General features: G+C 46.2%; 2 protein-coding genes across 6 annotated transcripts in view; one reads left to right on the top strand and one right to left on the bottom strand.

Annotated features, from left to right (window-relative positions):
- The window catches only part of LOC143302178 (inositol hexakisphosphate and diphosphoinositol-pentakisphosphate kinase 2-like), a 71,057-nt gene that overhangs the window by 31,898 nt on the left and 12,544 nt on the right, over positions 1 to 26,615 (top strand). For 3 of the 5 annotated variants that reach the window (XM_076616721.1, XM_076616718.1, XM_076616720.1), the window contains exons 17-21: positions 2,065 to 2,339; positions 12,461 to 12,597; positions 19,207 to 19,324; positions 20,334 to 20,438; positions 23,088 to 23,207. In XM_076616721.1, the coding sequence (XP_076472836.1) occupies positions 2,065 to 2,339; positions 12,461 to 12,597; positions 19,207 to 19,324; positions 20,334 to 20,438; positions 23,088 to 23,207 (755 nt within the window). The remainder of the gene's footprint in view (positions 1 to 2,064; positions 2,340 to 12,460; positions 12,598 to 19,206; positions 19,325 to 20,333; positions 20,439 to 23,087; positions 23,208 to 26,615) is intronic. The other 2 variants (XM_076616722.1, XM_076616719.1) reach the window with 1 other exon arrangement.
- Positions 6,422 to 10,141, bottom strand: LOC143302180 (uncharacterized). Its single transcript, XM_076616724.1, has one exon. It carries the CDS (start codon positions 9,841 to 9,843, stop codon positions 8,977 to 8,979), a length of 867 nt encoding a protein of 288 aa, XP_076472839.1. The 5' UTR covers positions 9,844 to 10,141; the 3' UTR covers positions 6,422 to 8,976.

Raw genomic sequence — 26,615 nt, 5'->3', positions numbered from 1 at the left:
AGGTTCTGCCAAGAATTGTATAACCATCACAGAGTAGTTCAGTTTGAACACAAAGGTCAGCAGTTATCAACAGTGGTCAGGCAGTGATCATAAAAAACTCATGAAGACATCACAATACAAAAATCTGAACACTTTGGGGTTGTGGTCAACAGTGGCCATTGACCTGGGGGAACATTGACCTGGTGGAGCAAAGACCTACAAAATGTAAATTTTGGGGAACGTAGAGCTGAGGGAACATAGAGATGACTTATAGATTCCCCTCCTCACTGTTTCCGATGCACTAGACTTACGTGTTTATTTACTTATCTGTTCATTCTTTCATTTATTCCCTTCAACCATATAGGTATGTCACAAGAGAGGAGCTTCAATGCAGGCTATTACAGTTTGACTTCCCCGCCTTTTATTTGCATCTGTAAATTTGTGGTGGACGGGAGAGGAAGAGGTGGGAGGATGGGTCAGTAAAAGGCTAGCCTAGAACAACGCCCCTCCAGACCCCACCAAGATGAGATTTTTCCGTATATTTATGGAAATATATAAATCTGAGAGACCCACAAGGGTCAATCCTGAGATCCATGTAAATCCATTGTGAAAATCAAGGGGCATATGTATGTGTGATTGGTTTGTTTTTCGTTGAGCGGACTTGCACATCGATCCATATTCTCAAACGGTTTGGATTTTTTTTTTAATTCAAAATGCAGCAAACTTTATGTTTAGTGAACCATTTGAAAACACAACTCAACGCCATAATTTTCTTCACATTGCATGCATGAATCTGAATCTGACTCTAAATTTAATACATTCAGAAACAGAAAAGTTCTTCAGTCGGTTTTCTCCGTTTATATACCCTGTAGTAAACGGGCTTTTTGAGAAGAGAGTGACTTCTCAGAGCGCCGAACTCGGACATATGTTTCATAACCGTGGTGGTTGATTGAAGTCATGTCCGTAATGCTGATCATGACAGAAGGTGATCTCTATGTGGCACATGTTTGTTGAGACCACTGTGAAACACACACACACACAACACAACACAACACAACACAACACAGCACAGCACAGCACAGCACAGCACAGCACAGCACAGCACAGCACAGCACACACACACACACAACATAACACACACACACACAACACAACAACACAGCACAGCACAGCACAGCACAGCACAGCACACACACACACACACCACACACACAACATAACACACACACACACACACACACGTTTGATAGTTTTACCATGCTACGCATTTGTGAAAAGGCTGGTGTCTATTCAGACACATTCACTCTCATGCGTGGAGAAATACTCTCACATAAATTATGACACAAGGGGGAAGGGGGGGTATGGGGGTGATGACCCAGAACGTCCCCAGGGGACATTTCAGGACACTAAAGTGACCCCCGGGGGACGATGTAGGACACTGACAAATCTCCTAGGGGACAATTTGGGACACTAAAGTGACCCCCGGGGGACGATTTAGGATACTGACAAATCTCCTAGGGGACAATTTGGGACACTGACAAGACCCCAGGGGACCTACATGAGGGGGGGGACAATTTTGGACGTTACACCTGGATTCAAACCCAGACCTGTAGGGCACTGTATTGGCGAAGTGTCTTAACCATTCTGCCACCTTCCTCCTTTTACATAGAGTTTATTTTATCACTTAAGTATTACGCAGTTCCTCTGTGGATGTCACATTAAGACTCAGGTGGAGGAGGTTTTGTGGTGAGGACTATGTGTGTGTGTGTGTTTGGAAAGGTGGACATTCTTCAGAGTAATAATTCTTCATTTTTGTTTGTTTTATTAAAATTACTTGTTTATTTTTGAGTGAGCATAATTTTACTTTTGGTATGTTGATGTTCTTTGACTTGTCAGCTGTTTAATCCTTGATACCCCCCTGCCCCTTCTCCACACACACACACACACACACACACACACAACACCCACCCACACACCCACACACACACACACACACACACACACACACACACACACACACCACACACACACACACACACACACACACACATAAACACACACTACTGTCCCATCCCTCCACACCAGACACACACACAGACACCCACAAGGTCACACACTCCATCCCCCTGTCCAACCTTCAGCTGTACAACGGAGAGTCATGGGAGCTGCTGGCTCGGCGGTGGGGCAAGCTGGAGAAGGACTTTCTGCTGAAGACTGGCCAGTTCCAGGTCAACAAGATCCCTGACATCTACGACTGCATCAAGTACGACCTGCAGCACAACCAGCAGACACTGCAGTTTGAGCGCGCTCACGAGTTGCACATGTGTTCTAAGGCCCTGGCAGACATCATCATTCCGCAGGTATTGTGTTGCATTGTATTGCACCATTGTCCCGGAAAACGGAGTATCTCTGCCTACACGGCAGGGTAAAAAAACGTTCATATGCATAAAAGCCCACTTGTGTACATACGAGTGAATGTGGGAGTTGCAGCCGGCAAATGAAGAAGTGTTGCACCACTCTTTTTGTCACAGCAGAATTCTCTGTGTGAAATTTGTGTTGCTTTCCACAGGGAGAGCGCGTCGCTACACTGAGAGTGGCACCCTTTTTTTCTGTCTTTGATTTTATTTGTTTTCCTGTCAAAGTGGAATTTTCTTCAGAATCCTGCCAGGAACAACCCTTTTGTTGCCGTGGGTTCTTTTGCGTGCGCTAAGTGCATAATGCACATGGGACTTCAGTTTATCATCTCATCTGAATGACTAGCTTCCAGACCACCACTCAGGGTCTAGTGGATGGGGAGAAAATACTGGCAACTATGGGATTCAAACCAGTGCACTCAGATTCTCTCGCTTCCAAGGCCAACTCTCCACAACCCCACATCTGGGATGTTAGGCTACGATTCCTCGCAGTCCCACACTGTCTCACAGTTGTTGTTGACATCATCATTCAGCAGGTAATTGGGTTGTTAGCCTACCATTTCTCACAATCACACACTTTCTCACAATTGTTAACATAATTCCGCAGGTGTTGGGGTTGTTAGCCTACCATTTCTCACAATCACACACTTTCTCACAATTGTTAACGTAATCATTCCACAGGTGTTGGGGTTGTTAGCCTACCATTTCTCACAATCACACACTTTCTCACAATTGTTAACGTAATCATTCCGCAGGTGTTGGGGTTGTTTGCCTATGATTTCTTGCAATCCCACACTTCTCACAGTTGTTGTTGACATCATTATGTAGATATTCGGGTTGTTAGCCTATGATTTCTTGCAATCCCACACTTCTCACAGTTGTTGTTGACATCATCATTACATAGGTATTCGGGTTGTTAGCCTATGATTTCTTGCAATCCCACACTTCTCATAGTTGTTGTTGACATCATCATTATGTAGGTATTCAGGTTGTTAGCCTATGATTTCTTGCAATCCCACACTTCTCATAGTTGTTGGTGACGTCATCATTCTGCAGGTAGTGGGGTTGTTAGTGTTAAAAGGTGGGGTAGTAGAGTAGTGGTGGGGGCAGGGGTTGAGTAGGGGTAGGTGTAGAAGGTGAAGAGGTAGAGTAGGATAACAGGCAGAGGATAGGTGCACAATCCACTCTCTCCTCGTACCACAGCAGGGTCTTTTAGAAAGATGAATTGAGGTGTTTATTTCTCTAACTTAACAGCACACAGCCCCCTGGTATTGTCTTGTCAGTCTGGCTCTTTTGGCTTCTTCTTGGCAAGGCAGAAAGTGACGAAACCCCTCTGCATACTGGTTTTATTCTCTCTCACCCATTCACTCAATGCAAATTATCTTACAACCCAGATCTTCCCAATTGGTTGAGGTTAACTGACCAATCAGCCAAGTACACTACCAGACCCTCCCACACTGGTTGTGGAGGAAACTAACCAATCTGGAACCAGCAGTGCTAGACTTTACACTTTTGATGCTTTCCCACGGAACCCACACTGACAAGGAGAAGGGGAAGGAGGGGGGTGGGGAGGGGGGTGGAGGTGACGAAAATGGGAAGGGAAAGGGGAGGAAAGATCGCTCAGCCCTGATTCTGTTCTAAATAGCTCATGATAAACACACCATACCACACGGTTACCATTGAAGCAGATGCCATCCTGCCAGAGATCAACAGGGATAGCACGCACACACTCTGGTAGTGTCATGTGTGGTAAATATCAGAATCAGAGAGGAAGGGTCAACAAGGGAGAAAGCGGGTGTGATGTTGATGGAAAGGAAATGGAAAAGGGCAGGGGACTGTAAACATCTATGGCCTGACATCTCAAGAGACATCACATTTAATTAGTATTTATATTCCACAATAACTTGCTTCCTCTGGACTCAGTGCTAGAGGGGGTGAGGAGGGAGAGGGGGTGTAAGCAGAGATAGATGCCAGGGAGGGGGGCCTGTAGGGGTAAGGGGGGTGAAAAGGAGAGGGGGGCTTAGGATAAATGGGGTGCCATCCTATGAAGTATCAACGCCCATAATTTCTGGTCTTGCTATCTCGGCACTCTGTGGCCAAGGGTAAAGGGGATGGGGGAAGGGAGAGATGGTAGAAAAAAAGGGGGGTGGGGGGTGGGGGTGAAGGGGGTTTACAGCCTGTCCGAGGAAGGAGTTCATTTAGTGTATTGGTAAGAAGAGAAGGGGGAAGGAAGGAGAGGATGGGGGATGGGAGTAGGAGGGGTCTGTCAGTAAGCAACGTGTGCTGCAAAATCTCTACCATTGGTGCCTGACACACTATAACATCCACCCCTTGCTTTTGAAAGCAATGTCCTCATTGCTGCAGATCGCATACAAATCAATCACTTCATGCAAATGGTGAGACTAGTTCCCTATCCAAGAGCATTAGTAATCAACACAAGTAGTTCACCCAGAGAGGGGACCTAAGCATAAGAATCCTACCTCTCTGTTCTCAACTCCTGGCTGATCGAGGACCATCCTTTTAGGGTGGGTGCTGAACCCAAATATTCCTGAAGCAAGGAACTTGAGTGGAGGACATTAACGGATAGACAAGTTACCCGCAATCTGTTACTTCTGAACCGCACTACAAGGTAATTTCGTGGGGTTCGAATGTATACCTTTGTTCGTCCGAGCACTCCTACGGGCTGGAACCTGAGAACTGCTTGACCCACTTCGCGCATCATCGTCATGACTCTGGTCTGATGCTGAAGGAACCTCGGGTCTCACCACCGGAGAGGACCCTTGGATGGGAATCAGAACCCATCCGTCATCACTTTCATCATCACTGTTCTCAACCCTGTTTGGTTTGGCCTGTCCTCCTGTCTTTTCTACTGGTGACAGAAACTGAGGTGGGGCAGTGACAAGGAGAAGGTCTGCACGGTTCAGGGTGAACTCACGCCCACCCGTGAATGGACGCACTACATATACAGGCGTGTTGCTGAAAGGACGAGCAGTCACTATGTGCAAGTCTGGAAGCCACCGATCTTGAATCTTTCTCCTTCCAGTTCCCCGGTTCTTTATACGGACCATGTCACCTACAGCCAGTGACATGTCTGTGCAAGGCTGCTGTTTGTCAGCACGATCCTTGGCCACCTTGTGGAGATGGTTCTGAACCTTGGAATGAGCCTCAAGAAGCCTGGCCCGATGTTGGCGGACCCAGTCTGTGGCTCTTGTGGCAGCAGCTGGTTCCCGACCTAAGAGAACATCGACTGGTAGTCGGGGATCCTGCCCAAAGAGAAGGTAGTGAGGAGAGAATCCTGTTGTGGAATGGGGCGTGTTGTTGTAAGCCTGTACAACCTCCTGCAAATATACCGGCCACCTTTTCTTTTGTTCGGCTGACAGTGTTCTGAGAAGATCATGGAGGGTGCGATTGAAACGCTCACACTGCCCATTCCCCTGAGGATGGTATGGAGTTGTCCTGGATTTGTGGATTCCATACATGTCACAAAGGGATCGAACCAAAGCTGATTCAAAATCCCTCCCCTGGTCACTGTGTATCCTCTCTGGCACCCCGTAACGACTGAACCATTCTTTCACAAGACCCTGGACAACTGTGTTTGCCTCCTGATTTCTGGTGGGGATAGCTACTGTGAATTTGGTAAAATCATCCGTCATTACCAGTACATTTTCCCGACCATCACTTGCCATCTCTAGCTTTGTGAAATCTATGGCTAGGATCTGCAGAGGACGACTGGCATGAATGTGCCCCATAGCTGGTTTTGCAGTGGCTCTCCTGTTCACCAGACAACGAGGACAGCGATCAATGTACTGCTGCACATCTTTTGCCATTCCCGGCCAATAGACTCGCTGCTGCAACAGACTCAGAGTTCTGTCCAGCCCTTGGTGGCCCATTTTGTCATGTAGCTCATATAAAACTGTGGGTCGGAGTGTGGTGGGAAGTACAATCTGCTCGACATTGCCCCAGCTGGGGTCTATGACATGCCTGACTAACACGCTATCCCTCACCTCAAGCCTGCGATACTGTCTCAACAAGGACTGTTCAACAGCTGACCTCTCCCTTGGCTTGCTAGGCCACAACTTCAAGACTGAGTTCAACTGGGGATCCTCCATTTGTGCCCTGGCCAGATCCTGCCGTGACAAGGTCGGCATTACTGGTGTCCCTGAATCAATGGTTGTCACCTTCTTATCACTGCCTTCCCGCTTGGTGACACGTGAACTCTGACACCAAACCTCTCGCAGGCTGGCAACTTCCGGGGGAACCTGTGTTCCACCTTGGTGAAACACCAAGTGAGAAGGAAGTCGAGACAGGGCATCAGCCCTGTTATCCCTACCAGGCCTGTATTTGACTTCAAAGTCAAATTGAGCTAACTGCGCAGCCCATCTCTGCTCTAACGCACCAAGCTTGGAAGATTTAAAATGAGCTAAAGGGTTGTTATCTGTGAACACTTCAAATTTTGAGCCCAGAAGATAGCCCCTGAATTTCTCAGTCACTGCCCATTTCAGTGCCAACATCTCTAATTTGAAGCTGCTGTAGTTGGCCTCATTTTTCTCTGTGGGGCGCAGCCTGCGGCTGGCATATGCTACGACCCTAGTAGTCCCATCTGGCTGCTTCTGACTAAGAATTGCACCAAGGCCCTCAAAGCTGGCGTCAGTCTCCAGGACGAAAGGCCTTGAGAAGTCAGCAAAAGCTAGAACCTCAGATCCAGTAAGTGCCTGCTTTAGCTGATCAAAAGCCACCTGGTGTTCTTCTTGCCATGCCTGGCTGATAGATGCCAGTTTCCCTTTCTTGCCACTGGAATGCTGGTTGACAAGACTATGAAGTGGTCCAGCAATTTTGGCATAGTTCTTCACAAACCGCCGATAATACCCAGCAAACCCCAGAAAAGAACGAAGTTCCCTGACATTTGATGGTGTGGGCCAGTTCTGCACTGCTTCAGTTTTCTCAGTCTGACAACTGATCCCTTGGGCAGAGATAGTATGCCCCAGATAGTCAACCTTATGTCGCAACAACTGGCACTTCTCTAGCTTTATCTTCAAACCAGTCTCTTCAATTCTCATCAAAACTCTTTCCAGATGTTGCAAATGTTCTTCAAAAGTTTTAGAGAACACAAGCAAGTCATCCAGATACACCAGGAGAAAACTGAAAAGGAAGTCTGACATGACTGAATTCATGAGACGCTGAAATGTGGCAGGTGCGCCAGACAACCCAAAAGGCATTCTAGTATACTCATACAGCCCAAATGGAGTGATGAAGGCTGTCTTTGGTTGATCTAGTGAGTCCATGGCTATCTGATGATACCCACTTGCAAGATCCAAAGTTGAGAAGAATTGTGCGCCAGTGAGCGCATCAAAACTTTCCTGGATTCTGGGCAAGGGGTATGCATCCTTCACAGTTTTGCTGTTCAGCCGCCGATAATCAACACAAAGGCGCACTGACCCATCCTTCTTGCGGACTACAACAATTGGGGCTGCATATGGGCTGTGGCTTTCTTTCACTACCCCCTTTTCTATGAGATCCCGTATATGCTCCCTGACCTCTTGAAAATCCCGAGGGGGAATGGGTCGGTATGTCTGAGCAACTGGGACATCATCTGTGGTTGGAATTTTGTGCACCTCCCTGTCTGTAAAGCCAATGTCTGCCCCTTCGGATGAAATGACATGCTTATATCTAACAAGGAGATCCAAGACCTGCCGCTTCTGCTCCTCTGACCCTTCAAAGCCCTGCAACTGTGAGTTCAAAGACTCACCTGTCCCCTCTGCCTGACTGGGTGACTGATTCTGCACAACAATCTCTTCCGAGTTGACCTGCAAATGGGGCGTTTCTCCTGATTCTACCGACTCAACCGCATGCAGGACTGCAACTGGAGTTCTGGAATCCAAAACAATATCATCATCAGACAAGTTTGCAACTCTAATATACCTAGAAGTGTTGTCAGTGCCAACTAAAGTGGGGACAACAAACAAGCCTGGGGGTAGGGGGTGACTAGAGGGTTCTGCAAGCAGTTTTCTAAAGGGTCTTTCTATGCCACTTATCTTCATACACATCAAACTGCAACCCGGAACCCGTGTTCTACCCACTACTCTAGCAATGCCCCGGACAGAAGTGCAATGGGCACGTACTTCACTGATGACTGGTTGCAGACAAGGTGGAAAATTTGCATCATAAATTTTCTCACTACTGAGGGGAGAAAGAACCTGCTGCAAAACATTCATACCTAGGATAGCAGGGGTATGCTGTTTGCGCACATAGATGGAGGGGTCAGCTGAATCCTTTACAACCAACAGGGATGCCTGGCATTTCTTCCCAAATACCTCTACCTCTCCTTCCAACAAACCAACATATGGAATGTCTAGCCCATTGGCTGCCTTGACAGTCAGCCAACTCGTTTGCTGGAGAGGAACCTTACCTAACTGCTGTCTGTACCAAGATTCTGAGATAGTACTAACTTCACTACCTGTATCCACTAATGCCTTAACTTCCCTCCCCTCTATCACCATGACTGTTTGTGGGCATCGACCTGTCAAGTTGGTAAAGCTAGCCTTGGTGTTCGCCTCCACTGTTTGGCTTCTCACAGCAGAGGCATCTAGTTTCCCCCCTGGCTAGGGCGGTTCTGCTGCTCATCCCTCTTCCTTTTTCTGCAGTCCCGTTTGATGTGGCCAAGCTTTTGGCAGTAGTAACACCGCCCGTCGTTCACTGGTGCCTGGGTCGTCGATCTTGGGAGGGCCACAGGGGATGGTCCAGGGACTGTGCGCTCCTGCAGGGTTGCCATGGCAGTCTGCATGGCCTGGACAGACTCCGTGAGCGAGGCCAGTTGTCTCCTCAGTTCCATCACCTCTGGCGATGGTTGTGGCACCAGCTGATGCTGGAAAACTGCTGGCATGGCATCTTCTGGTTCGCCCTCTTCCCGGGTCCATCTGAGGGCTTCGTCCCGGATGGTGCAGAAAGTGGTGCTGTCCCGCTCCCGAACGAGGCGCCGTAGCTCTCTCTTGAGTGGAGCAGAGGTCAGGCCCTCGATGAACCTGTCACGAAGCATCTCCGCTGAGACGTCGTCTCCATCTCGTTCGTTGATCCGGGCCTCCATGTTCCTCAGCTCTTGCGCAAACTCAAGAACGGATTGTCCTGGTGCCTGACGTCTGCCATGGAAGGCTGACATCAACCCTGTCAGAGGCCGGCTGTCTCCAAAGGTCCTCCTTAAGATTTCCAAGACCTTCTGTGGTGTGTTGATCTCGTCTCCTGTGTATGCCAGTACTTCGCGTCTGGCCTTCCCCTGCAGGTGACGGATGATGAAATCCACTGCCACTGGATTGGCTATCCGGTAAGCCTCCAGGACTCTGCTGACCTCTGCAATGAAATCCTCTGCAGGCCCATCAGCAGACTCTCCTGAGAAGTGGGGTAGCTTAGGTGGTGCCCACCACTGTGTTCCAGCTACCTGTTGACCTTCGTCTGCCATTTCGTGTTGTCTTAGGGTCTTGCTTGGGCTGTGTTGGGCTGCGTTGAGCTGCGTTGGGCTGCGTTGGGCTGTGTGCTGCTAAAGCTAAGAGACACCTCACCTGCTGATCCTGTCGGCGACGCCAAGTTGTTAAAAGGGGGGTAGTAGAGTAGTGGTGGGGGTAGGGGTTGAGTAGGGGTAGGTGTAGAAGGTGAAGAGGTAGAGTAGGATAACAGGCAGAGGATAGGTGCACAATCCACTCTCTCCTCGTACCACAGCAGGGTCTTTTAGAAAGATGAATTGAGGTGTTTATTTCTCTAACTTAACAGCACACAGCCCCCTGGTATTGTCTTGTCAGTCTGGCTCTTTTGGCTTCTTCTTGGCAAGGCAGAAAGTGACGAAACCCCTCTGCATACTGGTTTTATTCTCTCTCACCCATTCACTCAATGCAAATTATCATACAACCCAGATCTTCCCAATTGGTTGAGGTTAACTGACCAATCAGCCAAGTACACTACCAGACCCTCCCACACTGGTTGTGGAGGAAACTAACCAATCTGGAACCAGCAGTGCTAGACTTTACACTTTTGATGCTTTCCCACGGAACCCACACTGACAAGGAGAAGGGGAAGGAGGGGGGTGGGGAGGGGGGTGGAGGTGACGAAAATGGGAAGGGAAAGGGGAGGAAAGATCGCTCAGCCCTGATTCTGTTCTAAATAGCTCATGATAAACACACCATATCACACGGTTACCATTGAAGCAGATGCCATCCTGCCAGAGATCAACAGGGATAGCACGCACGCACTCTGGTAGTGTCATGTGTGGTAAATATCAGAATCAGAGAGGAAGGGTCAACAAGTGAGAAAGCGGGTGTGATGTTGATGGAAAGGAAATGGAAAAGGGCAGGGGACTGTAAACATCTATGGCCTGACATCTCAAGAGACATCACGTTTAATTAGTATTTATATTCCACAATAACTTGCTTCCTCTGGACTCAGTGCTAGAGGGGGTGAGGAGGGAGAGGGGGTGTAAGCAGAGATAGATGCCAGGGATGGGGGCCTGTAGGGGGTAAGGGGGGTGAAAAGGAGAGGGGGGCTTAGGATAAATGGGGTGCCATCCTATGAAGTATCAACGCCCATAATTTCTGGTCTTGCTATCTCGGCACTCTGTGGCCAAGGGTAAAGGGGATGGGGAAAGGGAGAGATGGTAGAAAAGGGGTGGGGGTGGGGGGTGAAGGGGGTTTACAGCCTGTCCGAGGAAGGAGTTCATTTAGTGTATTGGTAAGAAGAGAAGGGGGAAGGAAGGAGAGGATGGGGGATAGGAGTAGGAGGGTCTGTCAGTAAGCAACGTGTGCTGCAAAATCTCCACCATTGGTGCCTGACACACTATAACATTAGCCTACCATTTTTCACAGTCTCACACTTGCATGTAATTGTTGTCATCCTTCCTCCCTCTTTCTCCTCTTCTTTTTCTCTCTCTTGTTTCTATAAGATTTGCATTATGAAAAAAACAAGAAACCTACCACAATGACAAAGAAAATGTTTTCAGTGGAAAAAACATAAGAGGGACTTTCCAAGCTTTCTCACACATTGTGACTGACCACGCAGAATGACACCAACTACACCATCAGTGTGTTCATTGCATACCAATATTTTTAAGAGGGCACTGACTACAAAGAACATGTTGAGCATTTAAGTCCACAGTGTGATTTACAGCTTCTTCATCCGCCATCTTACCTGAACAATTGATCACTGTAGGAATCATTCAGTATGTGATATATTTTTTTTTTATTATAAAGTATCCAAGCAGTAAAGTCGAGTAAAAAAAATGGGGAATAGGTTAAAAGTTTGACAGATAGAAATAAAAAAGTTGTTTGGATGTTAGTGAAATGTAGGTCTGATGTTGCTCAGACTGTCTAGCTGTGCATTCACTTACTGGTCAGTGCAACATTTCAGTAGATCTACAACAAAATCTTGTTTTAGAATGAGAAAATATAATGATTTTTGATCAACTTATGCTCTTAACAGATTGTCCAATTGCAGTGATTCAGTTGGTTTAAATGAAAGAAAATAACCCTGAGACAGGCAGTCAGCAACATTATATGATTTGATGAGCCTGTGTTTGACAGCGTATTTCAGAGATTGACATAAGCTTACGGTTAGGTCAACAGCAGAGTGAGAGTTGTATGACCAATGGTTTCTCCACTGTAGTAGGAATTCATTCACAGCTAAGTCTTTTCTGAAGTGACTCTGACCCTCACACGAGGAGGTAAGATTGCACTGGCTCTTGGTACTGCAGCCTTGGGCACCACTTGATCTTCGGGGACAGTCCCAAAGCTGACTGTCCTAAAAGCCCTCTCGGCCGAGAGATGGGGATGTAACTTGTTCAAGACACTCTCCACTATAATCAAATTCTAGCCTGGGACATCAGTTGCCTCCTCTGCTGTTCTGATGGCCCTAGTCAGACACGACAATCACACATACAAGACCATCATGTGTACACAACTATCATCATGCTTACACAGCGTACACAGCTATCATACATACATACACAAGTATCATTCGTACATGACTATGATATATACAGAACTATCATACATTTGTACACACTATCATACGTCCATGCTGTGACCGAACAGGAGTACGGGATCACAGTGGAGGAGAAGCTGCACATTGCCCAGAATTACTGCTCCATGTTCCTCAGCAAGATCCGCAGTGACTTCCAGCAGGCCATCAGCGTCAGTGGGGAAGACTCCATCACACGCCTTGATTCCCGGTAACATACCAGTGTCTGTTGATATCAGTTATACTCCACCACACGCCTCAACTCCCAGTAACATACCAGTGTCTGTTGATATCAGTTATACTCCATCACACGCCTTGATTCCCGGTAACACACCAGTGTTTGTTGATATCAGTTATACTCCACCACACGCCTCAACTCCCAGTAACACACCAGTGTTTGTTGATATCAGTTATACTCCACCACACGCCTCAACTCCCAGTAACACACCAGTGTCTGTTGATATCAGTTATACTCCACTACACGCCTTGATTCCCGGTAACACACCAGTGTCTGTTGATATCAGTTATACTCCACCACACGCCTCAACTCCCAGTAACATACCAGTGTCTGTTGATATCAGTTATACTCCACCACACGCCTCAACTCCCAGTAACACACCAGTGTCTGTTGATATCAGTTATACTCCACCACACGCCTCAACTCCCAGTAACATACCAGTGTCTGTTGATATCAGTTATACTCCATCACACGCCTCAACTCCCAGTAACATACCAGGGTCTGTTGATATCAGTTATACTCCATCACACGCCTCAACTCCCAGTAACACACCAGTGTCTGTTGATATCAGTTATACTCCACTACACGCCTCAACTCCCAGTAACATACCAGTGTCTGTTGATATCAGTTATACTCCACTACACGCCTCAACTCCCAGTAACACACCAGTGTCTGTTGATATCAGTTATACTCCACTACACGCCTCAACTCCCAGTAACATACCAGTGTCTGTTGATATCAGTTATACTCCACTACACGCCTCAACTCCCAGTAACACACCAGTGTATGTTGATATCAGTTATACTCCACCACACGCCTCAACTCCCAGTAACACACCAGTGTTTGTTGATATCAGTTATACTCCATCACACGCCTCAACTCCCAGTAACACACCAGTGTTTGTTGATATCAGTTATACTCCACCACACACCTCAACTCCCAGTAACACACCAGTGTCTGTTGATATCAGTTATACTCCACCACACGCCTCAACTCCCAGTAACACACCAGTGTCTGTTGATATCAGTTATACTCCATCACACGCCTCAACTCCCAGTAACACACCAGTGTCTGTTGATATCAGTTATACTCCATTTCACGCCTCAACTCCCAGTAACACACCAGTGTCTGTTGATATCAGTTATACTCCACTACACGCCTCAACTCCCAGTAACACACCAGTGTCTGTTGATATCAGTTATACTCCACCACACGTCTCAACTCCCAGTAACACACCAGTGTTTGTTGATATCAGTTATACTCCACTACACGCCTCAACTCCCAGTAACACACCAGTGTTTTGTTCTTATTGGTTATACTCCACCACACACCTCAACTCCCAGTAACATACCAGTGTTTGTTGATATCAGTTATACTCCACTACACGACTCAACTCCCAGTAACACACCAGTGTTTGTTGATACCAGTTATACTCCACTACACGCCTCAACTCCCAGTAACATACCAGTGTTTGTTGATATCAGTTATACTCCACCACACGCCTCAACTCCCAGTAACACACCAGTGTTTGTTGATACCAGTTATACTCCACTACACGCCTCAACTCCCAGTAACACACCAGTGTATGTTGTTAACGGTTTGACTCCATCACACGCCTCGACTCTTGGTAACATACCAGTGTTTGTTGTTATCGGTTAGACTCCATCAAACGCCTCAACTCCCAGTAACAGACCAGTGTTTGTTGGTTACAATTAGACTCCATCACACGCCTCGACTCTTGGTAACATACTAGTGTTTGTTGGTATCGGTTAGACTCCATCACTTGTCTCAAGTCCCGGTAACACACCAGTGTATGTTGGTATCAGACTCCATCAAACGCCTCAACTCCCAGTAACAGACCAGTGTTTGTTGGTTACAATTAGACTCCATCACACGCCTCGACTCACGGTAACATACTAGTGTTTGTTGGTATCGGTTAGACTCCAACGCTCGCCTCAACTCCCAGTAACAGACCAGTGTTGGTTGGTATCGGTTATACTCCATCACACACCTTGACTCCCGGTAACATACTAGTGTTTGTTGGTATCGGTTATACTCCATCACACACCTTGACTCCCGGTAACATACCAGTGTTTGTTGGTATTGGTTATACTCCACCACATGCCTCGACTCCCAGTAACATACCAGTGTTTGTTGGTATCGGTTAGACTCAGTCACACGCCTCAACTCTCGGTAACATACTAGTGTGCGTTTGTATCGGTTAGACTCGGTCACACACCTCGACTCCTAGTAACACATTAGTGTCTGTTGGTTACAATTAGACCCCATCACATGGCTTGACTATAGGTAAGACCCTGGTATTTTGTTTGCATCGGTTAGACTCCATCACATGTCTTGACACATGGTGACACCTTAGTGTGTGTGTGTATCGGTTAGACTCCATCACATGTCTTGACACATGGTAACACCTTAGTGTTTGCATCGGTTAGACTCCATCACATGTCTTGACACATGGTGACACCTTAGTGTGTGTGTGTATCGGTTGGACTCCATCACATGTCTTGACACATGGTGACACCTTAGTGTGTGTTTGCATCGGTTAGACTCCATCACATGTCTTGACACATGGTAACACCTTAGTGTGTGTTTGTATCGGTTGGACTCCATCACATGTCTTGACACATGGTGACACCTTAGTGTGTGTGTGTATCGGTTGGACTCCATCACATGTCTTGACACATGGTGACACCTTAGTGTTTGTGTGCATCGGTTGGACTCCATCACATGTCTTGACACATGGTAACACCTTAGTGTGTGTGTGTATCGGTTGGACTCCATCACATGTCTTGACACATGGTAACACCTTAGTGTGTGTTTGTATCGGTTGGACTCCATCACACACCTGGCACACCTTGACTCCAGGTAGCACCCTAGTGTTCCTGGTAACAGGTTAGACTCTATCACACACCTGGCACACCTTGACTCCAGGTAGCACCCTAGTGTTCCTGGTAACAGGTAAGACTCTATCACACACCTGGCGCACCTTGACTCCAGGTAGCACCCTAGTGTTCCTGGTAACAGGTTAGACTCTATCACACACCTGGCACACCTTGACTCCAGGTAGCACCCTAGTGTTCCTGGTAACAGGTTAGACTCCATCACACACCTGGCACACCTTGACTCCAGGTAGCACCCTAGTGTTCCTGGTAACAGGTTAGACTCCATCACACACCTGGCACACCTTGACTCCAGGTAGCACCCTAGTGTTCCTGGTAACAGGTTAGACTCTATCACACACCTGGCACACCTTGACTCCAGGTAGCACCCTAGTGTTCCTGGTAACAGGTTAGACTCCATCACACACCTGGCACACCTTGACTCCAGGTAGCACCCTAGTGTTCCTGGTAACAGGTTAGACTCTATCACACACCTGGCGCACCTTGACTCCAGGTAGCACCCTAGTGTTCCTGGTAACAGGTTAGACTCTATCACACACCTGGCACACCTTGACTCCAGGTAGCACCCTAGTGTTCCTGGTAACAGGTTAGACTCTATCACACACCTGGCACACCTTGACTCCAGGTAGCACCCTAGTGTTCCTGGTAACAGGTTAGACTCCATCACACACCTGGCACACCTTGACTCCAGGTAGCACCCTAGTGTTCCTGGTAACAGGTTAGACTCCATCACACACCTGGCACACCTTGACTCCAGGTAGCACCCTAGTGTTCCTGGTAACAGGTTAGACTCCATCACACACCTGGCACACCTTGACTCCAGGTAGCACCCTAGTGTTCCTGGTAACAGGTTAGACTCTATCACACACCTGGCACACCTTGACTCCAGGTAGCACCCTAGTGTTCCTGGTAACAGGTTAGACTCTATCACACACCTGGCACACCTTGACTCCAGGTAGCACCCTAGTGTTCCTGGTAACAGGTTAGACTCTATCACACACCTGGCACACCTTGACTCCAGGTAGCACCCTAGTGTTCCTGGTAACAGGTTAGACTCTATCACACACCTCAACTCCCAGTAAAACACTAGTGTTTGTTGGTATAGGTTCTCTGATTTTGGATACTTACAGAAGATATTTCCTTACTTAAAATCAAATGTGGAACTTGACTTGTATATTTCAATGGCTTCTCACCATTTTCCTCAGTTGTGAAACTATAAAAAAAAATATGTGAGTCAGTTTCACTTTTGAATCTGTGTTAGGAAATTCCTTCCACATGCTACTGCGAACATCAGTGCCCAGCTAAGAAGTGAGTGTCCACCAGTTCTCAGTCCCACACTGGATTGGGATTTTTACTGCTCCCCCACCGCACCCCCACCCCCACCCCTCTCCCCATCCACAAGGCCTTGTGTGGTGGTCTGGATGCTAGTCTTTTAGATGAGATTATAAACCAAGGTCCCATGTACAGTATGCATTTAGCGCGCATAAAATAACTCACGGTGACAAAGGGATTGTCCCAGACAAAAGTCTGTAGGAAATGGAACATTACTTTGTTGATAAAACATATACATTTGCAGACAGACCACAACAGTAAAGAAATGGTTGGCACTGCACTGTAGCAAGTGCAACCCCCCAACTTCACACTGAGAAATCTGTTGTGATCAACAACAGCAACAAAACATCAAACATGTGTGTGTGTGTGTGTGTGTGTGTATACAGTGCAGTAGACTGCAGTACAATATAGTGCAATACAGTGCAGTAGACTGCAGTACAATATAGTGCAATACAGTGCAGTAGACTGCAGTACAATATAGTGCAATACAGTGCAGCAGACTGCAGTACAATATAGTGCAATACAGTGCAGTACACTGCAGTACAATATAGTGCAATACAGTGCAGTACACTGCAGTACAATATAGTGCAATACAGTGCAGTACACTGCAGTACAATATAGTGCAATACAGTGCAGTAGACTGCAGTGCAATACAGTGCAGTAGAATGCAGTACAATATAGTGCAATACAGTGCAGTACACTGCAGTACAGTATAGTGCAATACAGTGCAGTACACTGCAGTACAATATAGTGCAATACAGTGCAGTAGACTGCAGTACAATATAGTGCAATACAGTGCAGTAGACTGCAGTACAGTATAGTGCAATACAGTGCAGTACACTGCAGTACAGTATAGTGCAATACAGTGCAGTACACTGCAGTACAGTATAGTGCAATACAGTGCAGTACACTGCAGTACAATATAGCGCAATACAGTGCAGTAGACTGCAGCACAATATAGTGCAATACAGTGCAGTAGAATGCAGTACAATATAGTGCAATACAGTGCAGTACACTGCAGTACAGTATAGTGCAATACAGTGCAGTACACTGCAGTACAATATAGTGCAATACAGTGCAGTACACTGCAGTACAATATAGTGCAATACAGTGCAGTACACTGCAGTACAATATAGTGCAATACAGTGCATTGATGCAGGACCTTTGGATGCCATACAGTGCCTGCCACCAAGAGGAGAGGAAGAGCACAAGGCAGACAAAGCCAAGTGGCAGTCCTCCTCCCTGTGTCTTGCCTTGTGTCCTTCACTCAGCATGCATGCCCTGACAGGGACTGTAGACAAGTGCTTAGAGCAATGCAGTTTCACTGCTGAGGGTGCTGGTTTTCCCCCTGGGGTCGGTACCTGGTGGGTAAATGATGAAGATCAGGTGTTCTCTTTTTATTTGGGATCTCCCTGTTCAACGTAGGTGTAGACCTGCTTGCCCCTGAGTGCATCCATTGAGTGTGCATGCAGAAGATGAACTATGCGCGTTAAAGATCTTGTGTCAGTGTTGATGTTTGGTGGATTAAGGACACATGAACATTACCAGCATATATACTGCTCCTGGCTCCTCCCTGGACACAGAGTGTGGCTGCCCGCATGGCATGGTAAAGACAGTCATGGACGTAAAAGTCTCCTTGTTGGTACACAGGAACATGGGAGTTGTGGCCCACAAATGTGGGAGACGTGTTGTCCAGGCCTGAGTTGTTGTCGGCTTTCCCCACCAGCAACTTTTTTTTTGTTCCATTATCTTGTATTTTCTAAATGACATGAGCATCATTTACCTGCATCACATGTACAGTAAATTCAGTGTGTGTGAGAGAGAGAGATTGTGTGTGTGTGTGTGTGTTCTTCATTGATTTTATGTCTTTTCACTAAGAGTGATATAAGACAAAAACAAAAATGGAGTGATGGGGGGTTTAAAGTGAGAAGGGGGTGGTGGTGTAATGGGCTGGTCATGAGAAAAGTGTGTGTGTGTGTGTGTTTGAGATTGTGTGTGTGAGTCTGTGTGTGTGGTGTGTGTATGCATGTGCATGTGCAGGTATTTCTTAGGAAGTAGTTTTCTGGGAAATCGATAGAAAAAGAAATATCTATTTGTATACCTGTAAGTGTGTATATCAGCCTTAATTTGGCCCAACAAAAGTTGGTTTAGAAAACAGTATGATGAAACGCAAATTTTCAGTTCAGGCAGAGTGTCAAAGACTTGACCAGACATCAAAAACTGGGAAATCTGTTAAGAAGTATGTATGATCAGGCCTGTGTGTGGAACGGTTTTTATACTTTTTAAATGTCCACATGCCATGACATGGAAAAGGAGCACATGTGATTGCCAGCAGATTATCCAATGGGGTGGCAACACCGGGGCGATTTGTGAGGACACGCCTGTACTTTTCCAGCGAATCTCATATCCACTCTGTGATGAACATTCTGCGCTACGGAAATTTCATTGAAGTGAGTATGCTGCTAGCACGGGTCGCATCAGTGTCGTGAGAGAGTGGCATGGGATTTGCCTCCATGGCTTCCCCGTTACCCGCTTCATTGGTGTGTGACTGTGAGTGAAAGGAACGAGGTGCTCTGTCACCTTTTAACCTCTCTGCAAGTCTGCATTATATGAAGACTGTCTTTCCTGAGAATATTGAAAGTTCTTTAAGGGGGGGGCGGGGGGGGGTTAAAGCCTGTCAGCAAAGAAGAAGTACTGTTATGAATACTATCTTTTCTTTCAAATGTGTTTTTCAGGAACGCAGCATGTTGGTAGCTTCATTTTACACTATTGCCTTCAATAAGCTCAGGAGGTTTGACTGAATGAAATTTAAAAGCATGAATTTATCCATTTTATTCCAGACATTTTGCCAACAGTATAGAAGAGTGTGTGAAGCTGTGAAAGGGTTAATGAACCAGTGCTGACAAAGAATAAATGAAGGAGGTTGATTGTTCACCAGACGTTGAAAGGGTTAATGAACCAGTGCTGACAAAAAACTAACAAAGGAGGTTGACGGTTGGTTCATAAGACATTGAGAGGGTTAATAAACAAGTGCTGACAAAAAACTAAGGATATTGACAGTTGGTTCACCACACTTGAAAGGGTTAATGAACCGGTGCTGACAAAAAACGGTTGGTTCACCAGACGTGGAAAGGTTTAATGAATCAGTGCTAACAAAAAACTAACACAAAGGAGGTTGGTTTACCAGACGTTGAAAGGATGAATGAACCAGTGCTGACAAAGAATTAACAAAGGAGGTTGACAGTTGGTTCACCAGACGTTGAAAGGGTTAATGAACCAGTGCTGACAAATAACTAACGAAGGATGTTGACAGTTGGTTCAGCAGACATTGATTGGGTCAGTGAACCAGTGCTGACAAATAACTAACGAAGGAGGTTGACGGTTCACCAGACGTTGAAAGGGTTAATGAACCAGTGCTGACAAAGAACTAACAAAGCAGATTGACGGTTGGTTCACCAGAGGTCGGACAGTCAGTGGGAGGGGGCCGTTCATTTCCTGGACAGCACTGCCGAGTTCAACTACATGTCCCAGGTCATCTTCATGCTGTTTGAGGACTCTTCCAAGGTACCTGTCTCTTCTCTGCTGTCTGCTCAGCTTACTTACGAGTAAACTTCTTTTATTTCAATGTATATTTAAGAAATATTTCAAAAAAGTAAAAGATCCTATTGCCTTTTTCCACTGTAGGGGCAGTGAATATGTATCCACTCTGTCTAGGTGTTGGCCTGGGAAGATGGGGTCCAGTCCTCTCCTTCCTGCACTTTAACCTTTCCTGAGTGAAATGCAGTATCCATTCACACCTGGATGAGCAGAGATGCCAACTGTTATGATTTCGCCTTTCTCTTTTTTTTTCTTTTTTTTTTTTTTTTTTTTTGCCCCATCATCTGCACCGTTTCAGTGGCATTACTCCCATGCCACTCATTTAGATTCCCCCATACACGGCCACACCCGGGTTCATCCGTCAAAGTTCCAGCGTCAGCAGTCCACAGGGAACCATCAATGTTAGGTTGCCAGGATGCCACACACCAGAGGAGACCCTGCACTGCTGCTGAGTCACTTTGGTGGTGTTCAGTGGTGCCTGTTCTGATTTAACGTACTTAGGACACCACCTACTAAGCCCCCTACTAACGACAATAATGGCTTAGTCGCAGAGCCAGACTGAGTGAGCGTCCCTCCCAGAGTGGAGACCGCCACCATGTCCCTCAAACAACAGCCCCCCATGAATCCGCCGATACTGACGACATTGACAGGACTCACCCCAAGCACAGAAGTGGAGGGGTATCAAAACTGAGGTCACCATGAGAGCAGGGCATGAAAGGCCGCAGACTTTTGAGACTATTTTGTTTATATTGATGACGATGAAGGAGGAGGAGGATGACGATGATGATGACAATGTTGCTATGGAGGTCCATTTTGGTTTGGGACTGCGTGACAAGGCTGTACTCTACGCTTCCTGTCATAATGATATCCCGGCAATAACCAGGCCCGAGAGATACAGACACTTGCAGTGTTGGTCAGGTAATTAGAGCAACACACCCAAAGACGCATCCTTGAAGTGCATGACACTCGACTGTGTGGTCCCAGTCTCCCAAGTTAAGCCCACAGCACACTCAACTCTGGGTAGGAGCCGGCCACGGGCTGAAAAACCCATCTCCGCTGGGATTTGAACCCGCGTCCTCCCAGCCTTCAGCCCGCAACGCTAACCACTTCGCCATGGCGGCTGGTGATTTCGCCATATTTTGTTGCTCTCAGTCACAGTTTGTTCCAACATTACACCAACATCAAAATTGTTCCGACTTGCTCATTTTCGACTGCATAGTATGGTCACATGTTTTCCTGTTGTAACATTTCCCAGACACTCTAGACCTATCGATCACGAGGCCAGGGCAGTCACTACCAACCTTGGTCTCACATGATGATGCTCAGCTAATCACGTGCGTGTTTACATTGAAAAACCATTGAATGGATCAGTCAGCTTAATCATCTGCCCAAACAAGAGAGAACATGATTGAATCAAGTTGCGTCTCAGTCAAACAGCGTATGTGCCCGGTGGATTACAAGTTGTAGATAAAATGTATGTTTGCTGATGTGGCTCATAGTCCCGAGTTTTACCAGATTCAGAACGTTCCCACCAAATTTCCCATGCTTTTGTGTCTATAACTACAGGAGGCACTAATTTCTTGCAGCTACATTTGCTTGATCAGTTTGTGTACATAGTTTTTTGGGGGGGTTTGGTGGGTTTTTTGTTTGTTTTTTTGTTTGTTTTTTTTTGTTTGTTTGTGTTGTTTTTTACTTTTCAGTCTAACACGATTTTGTTAAAGGTGCCAAGGTTTTAAAAAAAAATTTTTTAGCTTTAAGTCCTGAACTCTGGCGGCTAAGCTATAAGCCTTGTTGGATCACACCTGTGGGTGTATAGGGAGGAAGGTGGCAGAAATGATTGAGGTGCCAGTGGTGTCTGTGATGGTCTTCGTTTGAATGCTGGTCTCGCCCTTTCTCCCAGGTTTTGACTGAAATATCAAACAGAGCATCTAGTCGTTTGGATGAGACAATGAACCGAGGTTCTGTGTGCATCATGCACTTTGTGCACTGATGAAGAACTCATGGCAGTATTAGTGTTGTCCTCTGGCAAAATTGTGTTGAACAAAATCCACTCTGATGGATGTGCAGATATATTTGTATTTGTAAATCTTAATATCACAGCAGATTTCTCTGTGTGAAATTCGGGCTGCTCTCCTCAGGGAGAGCGCGTCGCTACGCTACAGCACCACCCTTTTTTTTCTTTTTTTCTTTTTCCTGCGTGCAGTTTTATTTGTTTTTCCTATCGAAGTGGACTTTTCTACAGAATTTTGCCAGGAACAACCCTTTTGTTGCCGTAGGTTCTTTTACGTCCACTAGGTGCATGCTGCACGGGACCTCGGTTTATCGTCTCATCCGAATGTCTACGTCCAGACCACCACTCAAGGTCTAGTGGAGGGGGAGAAAATATCGGCAGCTGAGCTGTGATTCGAACCAGCGCGCTCAGATTCTCTCACTTCCTAGGCGGACACGTTACCTCTAGGCCATCACTCCACACATATATATATGTGCATGCACCCAAGGCCTGACAAAGGGTGTTGGGTTATGCTGCTGGTCAGGCATCTGCCAAGCAGACCTGCAGCGTATAAAGGCATTGACAGCTCCTTGAGAAACTGGAACTGAAACTGTGGTTGTTGGCAGGACAAGGATAGTGATGAACGCTACCACATGGAACTCCACTTCAGTCCCGGTGCATACACATCCTGTGATGAACCCAGCCAGTCACGAGGCATGGGATTCCGCTCCAGACAGTCTACGTGGGCAAGTGGCTTTTTTTTTCTTTTTTTTTTTTTTTTTTTTTAAATAATAATTCTAATATGGTTTGGCGTTATTTCTTGGAAGTGTACATTCCCTTGTGTGTTGGTTGGGGTTTTTTTTGATGTTTTGGTAGACTCAATGCAAATGTCTGGAACAGAAGAGGCATTAGTCTTGAGACCAAGCTGAAGGTCTACAGAGCAGTAGTTCTCCCCACACTACTGTACGCCTGCGAAACTTGGACAGTGTACCAACGACATGCCTAGAAGCTGAACCACTTCCACACAACATGCCTCAGGAAGCTACTGAACATCAAGTGGCAAGACAGGACCCCAGACACAGAGGTGCTCGCAAAAGCCACCCTTCCCAGCATCTTCACCATCCTGATGCAGTCCCAGCTTCACTGGGCTGGACACGTGGCGCGCATGCCAGACCATCGGCTGCCCAAAAGGCTCTTCTATTGCGAGCTGCAACAAGGGAAGAGATCACACGGAGGTCAGAAGAAGCGCTTCAGAGATACTCTGAAAGTCTCTCTGAAAGCGTTTGATATCAACCCTGACTCCTGGGAGGAATCTGCACTGGACCGTGACAAATGGCGCGCTGCTGTGCACAAAGGCGCCAAGTTGTGCGAGGCCAACAGGACTGCTGCAGCTGTTCAGAAGAGGCAGGCCAGAAAGTCATGGGCAAACAAGCTCCCTGACAATGGTATGCCTGTCTTTGTCTGCCCCAACTGTCAGCGAATATTTCATGCGCAGATTGGACTATTCAGCCATCTGCGCATTCACAGATAGATTCATGAGCATCCTCCCCCCCACCCCACCACCACCCTCCCCCCATACCCCAGCTGGATGACAACGATGGTCATCATCGATCTCGATGGACACACCACCACCACATTCCCTTGTGTGTTTTTTTTTTCTTTTTTTCTTTCTTTCATTTTGTTTGCTGAACGTGGCCCATTTCTATTATTGTTGTTACTTATCAATCATGTGCCTTACTCGTTATCTTCCATTTTATTATACATACTGTATTTACTAATTTGTTGGGGTTTTGAGGTCATAATTTTATTATACTTTGATGTATTTACTAATTTTTTTTTTATCATTTCTTTTTTTTTAATTGGTTTATTCAAACCTAGTGTATGGTGTCAGAGCCTGACCAGCGTACTAGGTTAATGATCCTTTTCTTATTTTTCAAGCAATTATGGTGTTTATATGGATCAATCCACACATTTTGACTCGTTGAAACTAAATGAAGTTGAAACACCTTGTTACACATTTTCCCAGTGCCAGTTGCCCTGCACTGTTGCGTGCACACACACACACACACACACACACACACACAGCCACACAGCCAGGCTGGTTGTGTTTCAGTCCCAGCACACACAGTCCACAGGGGTCTGTCAGTGTGAGGGCCATGTGTCAGCAGTGGTATAAATTGTTGACTGGTACTTTTTCACACACACACACACACACACACACGTTATTTTCAGTCTGATCCAACCCTGACTTCCTATGGTGTGCCACAAGGCTGTGTCCCGGGTCCCGTTCTGTTTGTTTTCTGATGTCATTCATGGTCATTCTGTTCTTCGCCACTCATTTTGCTGATGATACTCAGCTACAGAAGTCTTCAGAACCTAGCCAAAAAGACATTATGATTCTGTCAGTGCAAGACTGCATTCTTGATTAAATCCTGGATGACATTTAACAAACTAAAGTTAAATGATGACAAAACTGAAGAATGTCCACATATGTCTCTTTCCCTGCCTCTGTTGTGGATGGTGACGCCGCAGTTCAGTTTTCTAAATCGGCAAGTAACCTCGGAGTCATTCTTGACTCAGACTTCAGTGTGCACTCTCAAGAAGTCAATCTGATACGCATTCAGTTGTGAACTTCGTCAGATTATCTCTGTTTGTCAGTACCTTTCTGTTGAAACAACTTTTGTGCTGACACAAATCGACTACTGTAGTTCTCTTCCCACAGGTTGTCAACATAATCTTCTTCAGCAAATTCAAATACTTCAAAGTAATGCTGCCCATCTGACTCGCAGAGTTCTACGTACTGATCACATTTCTCCCCACCTCCATACTCTACACTGGCTCCCCATTGAAGCAAGAATTAAAAACAAAGTTGCGTGTCTCTGTTATTCTGCTTTCCTCTCCACAGGACCTACCTACCTTCGTCTGACTATTACATTCTGAAACTTCCTCATGTTAATACAAGAAACTATGGTGAATGTACTTTCCTCTTTGCTGCTCCTCATATCTGGAACAACCTTCCTCATCATATTAGTGCATCTGATTCCATCTCTACCTTTAACTCTTCAATAAAAACTCATTTCAAACCTGTCTATAAGCATTCTGTTTCCTTCTTTGCCAATACCACCCCATGTCTGTGAGCTCACTTTGTATGTATGACGATTGAGAATTGGAGATGGTTAGGAAGTGGGAGTGGGGGGGTCCAAGAAAGGGTGATCATGAATGATTCATGTAATTTGTAACTTTCTCTTTCATGTAAAGTACCCTGAGCTCTTAGAGAGGAAGGGTGCTGTATGAGTGTACATGATAATTATTATTATTAAAATCATATTAAATGGATAAATATAAGAGTATTAAGAAGTCATCACACATACACAAATGCATGCGAACACACACCCACACACACATCTTTTCTAATATTACTTAAAATGGAAATAAAAAAACTGCTGCCCGACTCGTCCTCAGAAAGAAAAGATCTGAGCACATCACTCCTCTTTTGCAACATCTCCACTGGCTCCCTGTCTCACACCAAATAAAGTACAAGATCAGCACTCTGTGTTATAGATGCATTCACAAAACTGCCCCTTCCTATCTCTGCGGCTGCCTTCACCTCTACACTCCATCTAGCTCACTACGATCGGCTTCGGATCTACTCTGTTTACGCATACCCAGATTCAAACACTCGACTGTTGGCCGCCGTTCTTTCTCTGTCTCCAGACCTTGCGATTGGAATGAACTTCCTCTTTCGCTTCGTCAAGTCTCCACATTGAGCTCTTTCAAGTCTGGCCTTAAAACCCACCTCTTCCCAAAATAGCCTCCCTTGCCTGCCCTTCCTTGTCTTTAGTTTCTACAGTTATGCGAGTGAATGACTGGTGCGAAAGCGCTTTGATTTGTCTGCACAAGATTCAGCGCTATATAACTACCATTATTATTATTATTATTAAATAATACTGTTGAAGGGTAGGGGTAGAAGAAGAAGAGAAGGAGGTAGGGCTAGGGTAGGATTACAGGCAGAGGACAGGTGCACACGCCACTCTCTCCTCTACCAGCAGCAGGGTCTTTTAGTAAGATGAACTGAGGTGTTTATTTCTCTAACTTAAGAGCACTTAACAGCACATCCGAACTTAGCAGTTAGCAGCACACGGCCCCCATAGTAC

Source organism: Babylonia areolata, chromosome 29 (assembly GCF_041734735.1).
Source record: "Babylonia areolata isolate BAREFJ2019XMU chromosome 29, ASM4173473v1, whole genome shotgun sequence".
Lineage (NCBI taxonomy): Eukaryota > Metazoa > Mollusca > Gastropoda > Neogastropoda > Buccinidae > Babylonia > Babylonia areolata.
This window is presented reverse-complemented; position numbering and strand designations above follow the sequence as displayed.